The sequence below is a fragment of the Lonchura striata genome, chromosome 6 (genome assembly GCF_050655825.1).
Source record: "Lonchura striata isolate lonStrDom1 chromosome 6, ASM5065582v1, whole genome shotgun sequence".
In the NCBI taxonomy this organism is placed as follows: domain Eukaryota; kingdom Metazoa; phylum Chordata; class Aves; order Passeriformes; family Estrildidae; genus Lonchura; species Lonchura striata.
In genome coordinates, this window is record NC_140708.1 from 20,383,845 (window position 1) to 20,399,323 (window position 15,479).

The 15,479-nt window shown below is 41.8% G+C and overlaps 1 protein-coding gene across 13 annotated transcripts in view; it reads right to left on the minus strand.

Moving 5' to 3' along the window:
• VCL (vinculin) overlaps positions 1-2,757 on the minus strand; it is a 64,815-nt gene extending 62,058 nt beyond the window's left edge. For all 13 annotated transcript variants that reach the window (XM_021549051.3, XM_021549068.3, XM_085583507.1 and 10 more), the window contains exon 1: positions 2,316-2,757. In XM_021549051.3, coding sequence (XP_021404726.2) covers positions 2,316-2,483 — 168 coding nt within the window. In that variant the 5' untranslated portion in view covers positions 2,484-2,757. The remainder of the gene's footprint in view (positions 1-2,315) is intronic.
• Positions 2,758-15,479: the final 12,722 nt, after the last annotated feature.

Genomic DNA, 15,479 nt, shown 5'->3' on the forward strand with positions numbered 1-15,479 from the left:
CAATGACTAACTTGTAAAAAATTTAGTTATTTCATTAACTTAACAATGACTTGGATTATCTCTTCTCCAGGATTACTTTACAATTAGCTTCTGATAAGGCAGTATCTCTAGGATAGGTCCATTTGAGCATGCAAATTTTATATTTAAAAAGCCATGTAATTTATGAACTTTGTGATACACTACACTAACAACCCGGAGCAGACAGCAAGCAACACAATGAGCCAGCAGCCACATTACTGCCTTGGCTGCACTGATAACTCCATCTCTGCTGTCACCTGGGAAGCCACCAGAAGGCTTGTAATTTGAGAACCTGTCTGTACAAATTCTCCTGCTCCTGTGAAACTGCTGTTTCATAAATCACCTTTACACTTCAGAGTGATGCACTGAAAACAGAGCTCCAGATAGGAAACAGAACTTTAATTCCGCATTTTTAATAAAATAGACAAAGCTGTATTTCAATAGATCTGGGCATCTTCCCGGTAACTACCACCTGAGATTACATTTCTATTTCCTCTTTGTGAATAAACACAGAAAAAATAATTCAACAATATTTCCTTTTATCAAACTAGCAGGCAAGAAGAGAAAAACAGAGGCTTCCAAAAGAGTCCAAAATGAAAGACAAGCTAGCATTAGCAAGCTGCAGAAGGAAACTAAATCTGTTTCTGCATTTCTCTAATAAATGAAATTTTATCAGATCAAGTTTCTCTTGAGAGAAAGGTAGGGTGAGGAAAAATAGTCACACAACTCAGTGTTACAGGGTTAGCTCAGAGAAGCAAAGCATTATTCCAACGTCTTCCTTTCAAGGAAAAGTATTTCATACACACAGGCTTCACACCCTTACAGCCACAACACCTATTACATCAGTGAATTGCTGAACAATGATTGTTCTTCATAAAAAGATGAGTGTCTGCTATAGTCAGCAAGAAGCACACATATTCTAGACAGTCTGTAATATTTATAGTCAGGGCAAACAAGAGACCTAGTTACACTGTAGTAAACTGCAAAACCTCCAAGTGGCAAGTTATTCTAGCAGCAGCAAGTAGTACAGGCCAAAACATGATTAACACATCACATACATTAGTCATCTTGACAGCTTCTTATGCCCACAAGTCTCATGATTTCAGTGCACTCAAACATTGGTTAACAGTGACACAGTATTTTAACTTGCATAGCTATTCATTTTAAGGCAAAGTTTACTGGCAAGACGTATTTCTTGCTAGGAACTACTTCAGAATTTAACAGATTCAAAATAAGCAAGGAACATGTGGTGTTCAAAAATGCACTCAGTATTTGTAAACAAGCTTAACAAAGGTGCAAGGTAAGTATTATCAGGTAATTCTTAATGCAGTAGACAAGCAGGCAATGCCACAGTGCTTTCTATATCAAAGAAAATATTTCTGCCTTGCAACAGTTCGTTATTCTTTTGTTGATTATAAAAGTGCTAATACGACTCAAACATTTCAAATGTATTAGTCATTTGCACTTCTCAAACTGCAGTGTCCATACTGCAAGTACTCAGATCTTAAAAGAGACAAGCTATGCATAACCGCTTTCAAGAAGTCAAAAGAGTCAGGCCAAACTTCTGTCACCTTTTGCTGACCACAAGCAAACAGTAACTCATACTCGAGGCTATGTAACAAGAACAATTTACAGCTCCAGACTTTGCCTGGAAGCCACAGGTCTGTCCCGCCTCAACTTCTGCACTGATAAGGATGGCCAACCCTCACCGATTTAAAAATGAAACCCAAGTGCCTGGGAGATTTGGGCTTTGTTATTGGTTGGGTTTGGGATTTTTTTGGATAGGCTCACGCCAAGTAAGTATTTTGCCTTTTATAGTGCATACACTTAAAATAGGAGTTTCCTAGGCAGCAAAGAACCACACAGCGTATCAGAGCCATCTGTGAAGCGTTTCGGGGCGGGTATGAACAGCAGCAAGTACCGCGCTTTACTGCACTTTAACGAGATGCCGCTCCTCAGGTGGGCAAAGGCTTCTTGGCTCCGAGACGGCGAGCAACCCGCAGCTGGAACAACTCACTGCTCCGCAGCACGGCTCTCACGGCTCCTTCGCCGGCTGAGAGGGAACAAACGAAGGCAGCTTCCAGGCGGGAGCCGCAAAGGTCCAGCCAGCCTTCCGACTTAACCCTTTCCCGGGCCCCAGCCCCGCGCCCAGCCGGTCCTCACGGGGCGGGGGCCGGGACACCTGTCCGCGACAGCCCGGGGCGGGCGGGCGCCGCCGGACTCCCAAGTTGGCCGCGGCGGCCAAAGTCGCTCCCACGAGAAGGCGCGGAGGAGGCGGGCCAGCCGCCGCTACTCACCCGCACCAGGTTGCTGACAGCGGCCTGCACGGCCGACACGGGGGCGGTGAGGTCCGGGATGGCCTTTCCGTCCACCTCCCCCTCCTCGTGCATGATGACCAGGTGGGAGATCTGCTGGGCCACCGGCTCCAGGATGCTCTCGATGGTGCGCGTGTGGAAGACGGGCATGGCGGCGGCGGGGTGGGGGGGCCGGAGCCCAAACTCAGCCCAAACTCCTGGCAAACTCTGTCCCTGCGGGCTGGCGCCCCACAGAGAAAGCCGCGGCCTCCGCGCGGAGAGGAAAAGGAGGAAGAATAGAAAACCAAACGCCCACTCCGAGCTCCCCTCGCCCTGGAGCGAAGTGCGGCACACGGAGAAGGGGCTGCCGGCTCGGGCTGGCGGAGGCGGGACTCGAACTCGCTGCCCTCCTGGCACCCGCTGGCAGCGCCCACCCCACACTGGCGCCGCTCCTCAGCCAGGCGGCGGCTTTTCAAGCGCCACAGCCCGCCCCTGCCGTGGCTCCCGCCCCTGGCCGCCTCGCCCAATGGCCGAGCCGGGGCCGCCGCTGCCAGTGGCGCAACGCCGCGTCCATCAACATTCCAGAGCCTCCTTCCCCCTCCAGCCCCCGCCTTTCCCGCAACACCCGCCTTCCCAACCAAGCGGGCGCTGGTTTCCCATCGTCAGATTACGTCAGACATTCTGGTGTCCATATAAGGAGACAATTAATGCCAGGGTGCCGGGATAGCGGGGGGCGAGGGCGATGGGATTCCTACGCCACTCCCGCTGCCGGAGCAAGTTCGCTCCGTTGGGCTGAGGCGGAGCGTGACCGCCTGGCCGGGCGTGTGGGGCTGAGCATCGCTGGGAGGGGGCTGGCCGAGGGGAGGTGGCGTTCCTGGCCGGACCCGCTGTCCCCAGAGCTGCTTGGGGCGCGCCGCTTCGTGCGGGGTGCGCGTTCCCCCGCAGCCGGCCCTGCGCGGCCCGCCCTGGGCGCGGCCCCGAGCGCTTCCTCCCACACTGAGAAGTGGTGACGGCTGCGGGCGCCGCTTGTGGCCTGCGCTCCGCTCCGGGCGGGGAGAGCTGTCCCTGCCCTCCCGCTCCCCGCGCGCCGCCCCTCAGCGGCTGAGGGGACGCGCTGGGACAACGCTGAGGCGGCGGCGGCCCCGCGGGGCGGCACGTACCGGGAGCGTGAACTTCGGTTTTGCCGCTATGACTGGTGGTAACAGCGGGAGCTTGTTTAAATACACTTAGGTGAGCGGTGAGGTGTCGGGAGAAGGAGTACAAGCCGTAGTCAAAGAGGAACATAAGCCCCCACTTTCCCGTAGCGCCGCTGCGGGAGCGTGGCTGCCCGTCCCAGCACGGCTCGGGGTGAGCCCGTACGAGCGCTGCCCGCTCTCCGGCGTGTCCCGGGCACGGCCTCTTGTGGCACCGGCAGCGCTCGTCATAAAATAAAACGTGAGAAGCACTTACCCTCTACGCTTCTTACTTTCTTTGATAAACAAGCACAGCTTCAAATTTGGAAAGTTATTGCTGGCTTGTAGGTGTTTTTATCCTCGTGCTGCCATTTTAAGCTACAAATCAATGTCCCTGTCGGACTAGGTTGCACTCTGAAGTGGTCCAGAGCAAACAATGTGTTTTCTGTGCAGTGTTTGAACACAGCCACTCCTACCAGAAGACACAGGGACGTATAGAAAGAGCAGTTACATCAGTTAGGCTGGTGTGAGCTCAAGGATCCCTTTGCAACTTGTACCAGCATTATGATGGTTGGAGCTACTGGGACAGTTACAAGTTGTAGGCCTAAAAAGCTATGAAAAACAGGTTTTGTGCTGGGTTAAGATATCCTAGCAACACCTTTAGCTCAGAAGTTTTTGTTGTTGTTGTTGGTTTGTTTACTGTTCTCTTTTTAATATTATAGAAATTATATTTCTCTGTGTGTTTATCGAATCTCCAGTAGTAGAAATCATTGTACTAACTTCCACGTTGTACAAGCCCAGGTGATTTGGAAAGAACCCATAGGCTCAGTAACAGATAATCAAATTATGCTATTGGCATGCAAAACGTAATTACAGTATCAGTCTTTCAGCAGTAATGAGTGTTAAGTTACTTGAACTGTGCACTATAAGAGTAGCTTATGTTGTTTGCTATTGGCTGTATAGCAGGTACCATTTTTAGCATAGACATGTCTAGCAGTACCTCTTTCATATACTATGTAATAATGAGAATAGATAAAAATCTTTCTGGACAGCAGTGTGTAGGATCTGGAAATTGTAAAAAGCAATTAGTCCATGTCTAATAATCTGGTAAATTCTGTTTTATAGAAGTATGCAAACTTAATAAACCCCACATATTTAGTTATTTGTGGGACTTGCACATAAGCAAACCTCTCTGATCAAAAATATTTGTTTTAGATTTAGTATTGTGTGTACTGACTTGTGGCAGAAATATGCATGTTTATGCATATGACTTTCTGGAAAAAGTTATCTGATAATTGGGTAGCTCAAATAGATACACTTACTACAGGCAAATTAAAATACAGAACAGATGGAAATTTTTGGTGGCCTCCTGGAACTTTTCCTGCCTACAGGACCAAAATCTGTACTTGTATATGGGATTTGTTGATATTAGGAGTTTGTTTCACTATTTCACTTATATTGGTGTCATTTTTGCCCATACAAAAATTAAGTTTTATTCTTTGCATTATGTGACTGTCCTGCATGCCCATCACTGAAATATCCGCCATGCTGTTGGTGTGGCTGCCTAATTTTTGAAGCCACATCCATCAAAATTCCATGCAATTAGCAGCAATACATGTAATACTGCTTTTCTGCTTGTTGTTTTTTTTTCTTTTGAAGTACTAAATTTACAGAGTTTTCTTTTTCCTTTGCAGTATTCACAGCTGTCACATTGATGTCGTATGAGTAACAGCTTTGAGGCAGGTATTTTCTTCAAAACGTTCTGTTTCTTACTGTGGCGTTGTTTCCCCAGGTTCTACATTAATCATTAATTCATTGGGAGTTAGAAACTTGGTAAGTTGTTAGAAAGTAATGATAGAGTTTATATTTTCTGTTTATAAAGCCCAGGATGGAAACATGTGGTTTCTTTTGTCCTCTTCCAATATGGTATTGCATGCAAACAAACAAAGGGATGCAAAATCTCCTTTCCTTTCCATAGTCAAATCGTTAGCATTATTAAGAAGTAGTATCTATTATTAGTATGACAATAGCGACCAACATCTCAAGTTAATGTGCTTAGAATTAAAGAATTAGCTTTTAAGGAATTTTTTCTATGTCTTTTATTATTTCATATGAACTCAGATGAGTCCAGTTTTAAACCCAGTTCTACAGAGAACCTTATGTTAGCAGACTCTTCTGCTTACAGAAATCTCTGTTGTCATTAGGAGTACAATGTCTCTCTGGCCCAAAAGAGCAAATAAATTCTCCTTTTTTCACAAGTCTTTTAACAAAGCAAAGAAATTCTCTATTCCACTAAGGTTAGATGCATGAATACAGAAGCAATAGGCTTAGTTGAAAAAAGGGAGGACCCTGTGCTTACAAAAAGTGTAGCTGCAATGCAGCCTCTGCCACAGTGTCTTTTGGAGAGTTCTCCATCCCATTCTCAGGGTACATGGCACTGCAGCTGTAAGTGGTGTCAGCGGTGGAACTGACCTATTTGCAAAGAGCTTCATGAACCTGCAGTTGTCTGCAATTATAAGGTATTTTGCTACTATTAATACTTATGGAAGTCAACGTGTCTGATTAGCTCGAAGCACTAGCCTCCATTTTACAGTAGTTATTTTCAGTACTAGGTACCACAGCAGAGAAGAATTATACGTTCTAGGCAAATACACTTGTCTGTGATTAATCACTTTTCCCTGGAATCATCTGATCTTGTTCCTTTACTGCACCAACTTCTAACTTACCTGAGTAAAAACTAATTAACTACCTGAGGAAATTTACAGAAATGCTATTTTCATATATTGCATAAACTGGATTGTATAAATGTCTTGATCCTATGAAGATTTAAGCATATGTTGAAATTTAAGGTTTAGAGTCCATATTATCAGCTTCTAGAGAATTGGAGCCTACTGTAGATCAGTGGACATTATGCATTTCCCTCTTATCAAGCATTAACAGGGTAATCTAAGGAGGTAAACAATGGATGATTGAATTTTAAGTAAAAAGGTTTTTTCTTTCTTTCTGTGGTAATGTCCACCTTAAATGTAGCTCTAGTGTGTAGGTGACTGGCACAGGAGGAATACATTTCATGCCTAATAAATTACAACCTTGGAGAAAGAAAGAGCAGATTACTAAGGTGTTTGACAGTGTAACTTCACCACAGTGGCCTGTCAATGTGCTTTGCCATTATTTAGATGACTTTTGCCATGAAACCAGGTTAGGTTCTGTTTAATTCTGCATCTTGGCTCGCTGTATTCTAGGAACTGCAATGACACCAACACTTCAGAATTTTTATACGCTGACTCATCATCAGTCACTATCTGAGCTAGATGGGAGCAGCCTATTACAACTGGAAAATTTACATCACAGTTGTCCTGAATACAAACTTAGTTTCATCATACAACACCACTTGTTCCCCAGCTGCCCTTCTATAGCTGTGTTCTGTTGCTGTGCAGACACAGTGGGGCTGAGAAGGCTGCTACCAATTCCCTGTCTCCTGCAAGGGGTTTCTTGCTAGAAGTTCTCCTGGGAAGCCAAGAGTGCAAATGTAGTTAATTTTTTTTCATCTTCTCAGTTACTGTGTCAACTGCACTGAACCCAAAACTTTTTTTTACCTACACTACATTCTGAAGTGGTTTATTGTGAAGTAAGTATCGCAACAATTGTAACAACAAAATTCAAGGAATGCTTTTTTGTTCTTACATGAAACATGTAGAAAAGAAAGGTAATTATAATAAATATCTATTTTTTGTGTATTTATTCTAGAAATTGCTAACTAGGGATAAGGTTCAAAAAAGCATTTTTCAACTTTTCTTCTAAAAAATTGCAGGGGAAAATATATTACCACATTCATGTATGTTGTGTGTATTCTGTTATATTATTGTTTTCAATAGTTGGTTTTGTCCCACCACGCCACGCCCCCCCACCAGGCATTAGTTTAATCCCAGTTGTCAGTCCTCCCTCATAGCTACCCCTTTTCCAGAGATTACCCTGTTATTTTTGTTTCCTTTGATGCCTCATTGGTTTAGTTAAACTGTTCCCCACCCCTGTAACTCTCTATTGGTTTAAACATTGTAACGCCCACCTTGTGTTCCTACCAGTCAGTTTGTTATTGGTTCCCTACCCGAAACCCCACCCTGGTCCTGTCCCTTAAAACCCACTGTTCTGCCTTTGTTCGTGGTCCTTGCCTCTGTTCTACATTTGAGTTCTGGATGCTTTTGTTTTCACCCTTATGATTTAATAAACAATCTTCGGATTTACAAGCAAGGCCCATCTCACTTTTTCTATCCTTCAGTGACTGCTTAGGAGGTTCAGGGTCCTGTGGGAGGTGTCGCAGCCCCGTCAAGCATGTAACACCGACCACACTGTGACACGTGCAAAGCACGTATGATAGATAGTGTATGTGCAGTTAGAATTATACAGTCTGTCCACAGTAAATGCAGGCAAAATATTTCTACTCTTGTGTTAACATTACTGTTAACCTACAGTAGACATTGGTGTTTCATAGATTAGCAGGTGGTTTTCAGGAGCTTGACTCTTATACTGCCTCAGAGCTTGTCAGTATAATTGACTACCTGGTAAACAATCCAAGTGCTTTATTTACAGTAATAAAGCCCTGACCATTTTAATAGTCTAAACATTCATTTTGTAAATAGGAATTTTGGCTAATATTTATGGTCATTTCTACACACAGGCACAAAGAAATTGAGGTAAATAAACTGAAGATGTCAAATGTGTTTAAGTTAATACTATTAAACCTCATGTGGATGTTGTTGTTTGGCTTTAAATTGCCTTTGCTGCTCCATTATTCCTTTCCAAGAACATGCTTTGTGAGAGCAATAAAGCTCTTTTTATCAAGCAGTTTACAGAGCTGTTGCATATACCAGCTGAGATGTGGCAACTAACTTCTCATATGGTCTTGCTGTACTTCCTTAAAAACAAAAGGCTGTTTCAAATTACTCCTGTTGATCAGTTTAAGCTTCCCCTGTTTTGTTTTGCCCTGAAAAGGACAGATATCTCAGGTGAGATGCCTACAGTTAAGTTCTCACATTTTTTATCTGCCTTGCAAGAACACATCTTGATACTCAGTACTTGATTAAGTATTTTTTTGTGCAGATATGTTCAATTTCATTTCAAAGACCCCTGTATCCAAATCAGCCTCCAAGATGATCTAAGTAATACTTGATTTTTTGGGAGTAGGGGTACATGTTCATCAGTGTCTCTGCAGCCTTTTTTCCTGTTTGTATGTATCAGCTCCTTTCCTAGTGGTTCCTTGTATTGGATTTGACTTAGTCAAGTATTAAAACATGTGTGTGTTGGGAAGCGTAAGTTTGGTCTGAAATTTTAAATGTTCTGCTGGTTTGGAGTCTCATAAGTTATTTATTTTCCTACTGCAGGATTAACAGGCTTGGGGAGTTCTGCAGTTCTGTGTATGTTCAAATTCACCACAAGGTCAAAGCATTTAGATTGGGTGAAGCTTCTTGAAAAGCCACTGGCTGAAATGAAGTACTACATGGAGTAATAATGAACTCTTTCTGTATATGCCTGTATGGCATTGGTTTTTAACTGCATAATTTTAGAGATATTTAAAATTTTCATAGATTCTTTATGACATATGTAGTTATCTGATTTAGTGTGCAAGCTAAAGATTTGTAACCATATATTAGTAGATACAGGAGTTTACTGACATCAGCAAATACTAAATGGCCAAATTAGGCTTCAAAGAGAAAATGCTAGATAGCACTTAATTTCTGCATCAGTTTATAAACTCCCTCACTATATAGTGGAGATATAAGTCCACAGAATACATTTTTTTTACATACTTTTGAGTTTCTTATCTGTATTGTATTCAGTAATACATCTTAAGTGAAACTCTTCAAGTGTCTCAGAGGAGCTTCAAGTAATTACAATAGAGAAAGACAGTTAACCTAATGCAAAAATACTTCCTTCTTCCTGCCCCCAAATCCTAAACTTGCAGTTATTTTCATGTAGTTGGACCTTGTACTTGAGGAAAATTTAGTAAGATTAATTCTAAGATTTAGTAAGATTAATTCTAAGATTGCTTAGTAAGATTAATTCTAAGATTTCATTCTCTGTTCCAGATAAAATGCAGTGGCATTACAGAAAGACAGTGTGTATTCAACACTGGCACTCATGATTTTAAATATCATTAGGATTGTAATGAGAGTTTTATCCCGCTGCAAAGGGAAGAATCCAAAATGACATAGATTCATGCTACATTACTGGGCCTGAAAAATCTGTTGTCATGGAATGTTATTTGTTTTAGAATCTCTTCAGTCTACTGAAAACATGATCATCTTTCCCTTTGTCTCCTCTATAGCTAGATTCCTAGCTCTTAAATATCAAACTGTGAATCTTTTATCCATGGGGAAAATCTCTGTGCTGTGCCTTGCTTTCCGGTAGGTGTCAAGTGTTAGTGGCATTTTGCCCCATACCGTAGGTGACACTGCCATGTCAGTATTGAGAGTTAGGAATGAAAGGTTCATAAATCCTGTGTAAAAGGACCTTGGCTATAAACTATTAGTTCTGTATATTTCAAAATAATTCCTATTTAAGGCATTATATGCAATACAATATCATGTATTCAGTGTACTTACAAAAGGCAACAGTTGATTAATAAAAATTTTAATGTTTTTTGAAATTAGGAGCTGTTTGGGTTTGCTGTCTTGAAACTGCTGGAGGATGAAAAGCAAAAATTATGGGCTATTAAGTTTGCTACAAATGCCCTGAAATGCCAGGGGTGAAATTAAATTCCTGCTTTGGTTTTGGGCTTTGTGTATAGAAAAACGTCCCTGATGCCAGGCAACAATATTTTCCATATGAGTTCTCCACTGTTGCATACTGCCAACTCAATGCTAAAGTGTGTGCAAACTGGTGCTGAAAGAGGGGCAATAGCCTCAGCAATGTCCCACTGTGCAAAGCATGCTATGCTTATGAAACGTTGCCTCCTGAGACAAACTTTCTGCCTTCATCATAGTTCCCCTTGCAAAGCAGTTAGCCAAGCCTAGACTCACATTTTTCACTCATACTGTATTTGATTTACATCAGCTGAAGGAAATGGTAATGTGCAACAGTGACTCTGGAATTTAAACAGAAACCCACAAGGGATCTCCATGCTGAAGGCCAACTTCCAAATATGGGAGAAGAGAAGCAGCAGTAGTAGCCTGGGAAGACATCCTCAGCACAGCAAGGGACAAAATAGTTGGAAGTTTGTGAGCTTTTTGGAATTTGTTCAGAAAGGTAACTGCTGTCATGTTTTAGTCAGAGTGATGGAATTAAATACAAATACTGTGATTGCAGAAAGAAGCACAGTTTATATTAACTGTCTAGGGCCTGAACAACAGAAGTGCAGCTATTTTTTTTAAAATTCTATTTTTAAGTATGTAATAGTGCACTTGCTACAGATCCAAATGTGTATCTAAACTCTGCCAATATCAATCTGTTAGGATCACAGTTTAATCAGGAAAACCCTTAAGGAAAACATTTGTGAGGAAATTAGTGGGTCTCAGTGCCAGGTCTGGTTGAAATTCTGCCAGAACATTTTCTCTCCATAAAAATAAATTCACCAATATTTAGACCCCCACATTCTGTAAATTTTGATTCAAAGGCTTGAGAAGAACATATAGCCCCAAAAATGTAAAGGCTCAACAGATTCTATTTGCTGGTAGAGGCACTTGTATTTAGCTGTTGCAGTTTTTTGAGGTTTCTGATTTGTATGAGCAGTACTAGCTGCATGTCAGCCAGGCACATAGAGAAGCAGTGACCTACAGGCCAAAAGAGTACAGAGACAAAGCAGCAAGGGCAGCTGACAGAGTAGGGGAGTGCAATGCGGTTCACATTTCTACTGAGCCACTGTTTACAGAATTCTCTGTAAGTGGTACCCTTGTTCACTGCTTTATAGATGAGGCTTGGAACCTTTTGTTAGCATGAGGATAGATCTGGTTTTTAGAAACAAGCAAGGGGAATTAAGGTCTTAAAAATTGAAATGCCATTAGAAAAGCCTACCTCTTAGGGATGTGGGCTTCTTATGAAGGAAAATAATTTGCAGGCCATTTTTCCTACTGATTGTGAAAGAAATATCAGTTTTCTAGAATAGGTCAGGTAAGAATGGCTGTGAGAGAGACAGGCTGCTTGCTGTCCTGGGACACTGTCAAGGTGAAGGTAAGGCAATAGATTTCTTTTTAAATGAAATTTCCTGTGTTCTGTCAGAAAATGAGAATTGATTGCAATGTGTTTCAGACTTCTTGAACTGACTCTGCTGTCTAAACAATGAGTGAATTTGAGTTTCTTTAAGGTCATATGGTGGTCCATATAAGAGTGTATTATTTTTATGTTTTTAGGTAAAAGCATCAACACTTTTCAGGTTGATGAAAAGTGCAAGTTGTAGTGGAAAGGGTTCCTAAATTTCACGTCACAAGTCTCTCAAATTAGGATCATATGTTAATGTTGAGTTATAGAGATTCTGCTACTGTGCCATCAGTGAAATATTTAGCAAGAGTGTTACTAAATGACACCCTAATCTTTCAGAGATGTTCAAAATAGGAACATAGCAACTTGGATAAAGTTGTTTTCTGCCCAACTGAAAAGATTTTGGACATTACTCTGTAAGAAGACATTCTTACAGAATAATGTCCAAAATCTCTTCAGACATGGTTGCTGTTTGGCAGATGTATTTTATGCCTCAAAAGTCTTAAACCGTAATGCCTGATTTGTTTCTGCTTTTCAGCCTCCATGCCTGTACATGATCACGGAGTCCAAAAATTATTTTGTGATGTTAAAGATTCCTCCTCTCAGTACATGCTAAAAACTGTTCAAGAATTAAAAAAAGAAGTGCTACATATAGCTATAAATTACAAAATAAGGGTTCTGAACGTTAAGTGCTTATAACTTCAGTAGAGATATATTTTCACTATATCATCATCAAAAAAGTTATTGATTCCAAAAGCTTTTATGAAAAAAAATTCAAAAGCCATTTGTACAAATTCACAAATAGACCCATCAGGGTCTGTTAAATACATAGACACACTATTTTTAGTTCAAATCCCCAGCTTTAGATTTTTCAGCGGAACATATGTACTTTGGGAATTGATATTTTATTCTTTCCCCCTCTTTTGTGCTCTTTCATAGACATTTACTGATGACCACCATTAGAGTCAGGATACTGTGCTAGATGACACACATGGCCTGACTGAGCATCTTCATGTTGTTCCAGGGAAATGGTTCTACTCTAGTACTGCTATTCATGAAAGAAGGACCAAAATTTGTCTCAGGGTAATAAGAAACTTCAGGGTGATAATGTGTGCTATGAAAGTAACTTGTTATCTGCTGTTCCCATTACATCCTCTCTTCTGTGACTGAGCTTTTCCTCTCCTAGAGTTGACTTGTCTCTGTTGCAACAGATATATGTTGTATAAACACAGTACTGTTCCCATTTGATAATTAGTGATAATGTGAGGAAAAACAACGTGTGCTGTGTCATCATATCCTGGCACTATGGACAACCGTGGGCACAGTGATCTGAGAAGCATAGCTGTGGATCAGGTCATGGAGCGGGCTTGCATCTAGCCATGTGGCAGGAACTACTAATGCCATGCATGACTTAATCACACAAAACATGACCTGTAAGAAAAGAATTGTACATATATTAAATATATGCACACTCTATATTAAATATATGTACATAAATACTTATATTAATGTATGTACTCCCATGCACCTGATTGACATGCTTATCACAAAATGGGTAAGGTTGGGAAGGGATCACAGGTGAGGTCATCTGGTTCAACCTCTCTGCTCAAGCAGGACACATTGCACAGGATTGCATCCAAATATTCTTGAATATTTCCAGTGAGGGAGACTCCTCAGCCTCTCTGCACAATCTGTTCCAGTGCTTGGTCACCTGCACATTAAAGTTCTTCCTCATGTTCAGGTGGAACTTCCTGTGTATCAGCTTCTGCCTGTTGCTTCTTGTCCTGTTGCCCAGCACCACCAAGCAGAGCCTGGATCCATCCTTTCAACACCTTCCCTTCAGACACTTACAGACATGGATGAGATCCACTTGCAGTGGTCTCTTCTTGAGCTGATCAGGCCCAGCTCCCTTAGCCTTTCCTCATAAGAGAGATGATCCAGTCCCTTAATCATCTTCATCACTGTCTGCTGGACCTGCACCAGGAGCTCCATGTCTCTCATTTGTTGGGGAGCCCAGAACAGGATACAATGCTTCAGATGCTCCTCATTAGGACTGAGTAGAGGGGCAGGATCACCTCCCTCAGCCTGCTGGCAATGCTCTTCCCAAGGCACCTCATAATACCCTTGGCTTTCTTGTCCAAAAGGACAAGAACAGCTTGGTTCATGCATAGCTTGTAGTCCACCATAACCCCTGAGATCCTTCCCTGCAGATCAGCAGATCTTTCCAGCAGATCAGCCCCCCAGGTGATAATATTTATGGCACTCTCTGTGAAATACTTTCCTTGCATCTACTTATGGGATTAAGTTTATGGCATCTCTCTCCTAAAAAAGAAGCCTGGAAACGACTTCCCATGGCTTCCTGGAAGCCTATCTTCAATCACAATGTCGCTAACTAATATAGGCTAAAAATGCTGTGTGTCTTTAATTAGATTTGCATTTCTCTTGGAGACTGGGAGCAAAGGCAGAGAGAGTATAATGCAATAGAAACACTGGGAAAATTAGATCTGAAAATGAAGTAAAACAGATTCTGAACACAGGACTGAGACAGAAAACTTATTTTGGGAACATTATTTAGGCATTCTACTGACAAAACTGCTTTGAGTAGCTGAGAGATTTCATGAAAGATTTTGTTTTGTCCATGAAATAACAGTGAACACAGGAAACATACTTTCTATATTTCTTTTTCAAATTATAGATAAAGGAGAATAAAAACATGGGTCAAAACTGAGCCACAGCATTTAAAAAAATTACACACATGCACACACACATCTGAGTACATACAGTTCATGTGTACACAACAGAAACCCCCTGGGATGTCAACTTCCTTCTGCTGCTGTAGGAAACCAGCACTTATATAACTTTCAGGAAGAGTTTAAAATTATATCGCTAAGTGTATTTCCAAATGTGAGTTTGAGCAGGGAAGGCTATTTGCTGCACTTGCTGTTGTCAGGAAAGCTCTGTACAGGCAGTGAGTTTCTGAGGACTAACCGGGGTCCTCGATGGTTATGAAGTGTATCACCGTGGCACAGCTGCTTTCCAAATCTTGCAGCTGAAACAATCCTGGAGCAAACATAGTAACTTCACCACTGGACACCGAAGTCTGGTTCTCCTGTTAACTCACTTGTTGCAAAATACTGGAGTCTTAATTAAATAGCTGAAGTACAAAGAGAATCATAGTTTGTGGATTTGTGAGGCTCAAACCCTAAGAGCAAGTGTCCCTCAAGTGGCTATAGAAAGGGCTCCAATACTCTGGGGAACACTTTGATTGCATGTCAAAAGTACAATGACGAGATATAAATATCAATTATCACATGTTATGATAGTAAATAAACCTGCCAATGAATGAGCCGATGTCATTGCATGAGGTCTGTCTTACATGTAATAGGAAAGAGATTATTATGTCCGTGACATTGATCAGGGTTACACAACAGATAACAAGGTCATTGAATTACTGCATTTGGGGTTAGGTTGTAAGAAAATTTAAGTCCTATTCCGCTCTAGCAAACAAATGTCATTAGTCTTCTTAAAAACAACAAAAAAGTGAGTACAAAAAGAACATTAATGTATCTTTTAAGAAACAATAATATCACAGATATTACAAAAAATCTGAAGCAAATATACTGATTTTATAGTTGAGGGAGACATCCTTTTTTACAAAGCCTCTAGTGGTGGCAAGTGGGTGCACATAGAGATGCTGTGTGAGTGGGGGACCATGGTCTTTGCACTGAAATCCAGCAGATCATACGGAACCATGCAGCAGGCTACACCACGGAGGAGGAAGTGTAAACACTGCATCCTGGCTGCT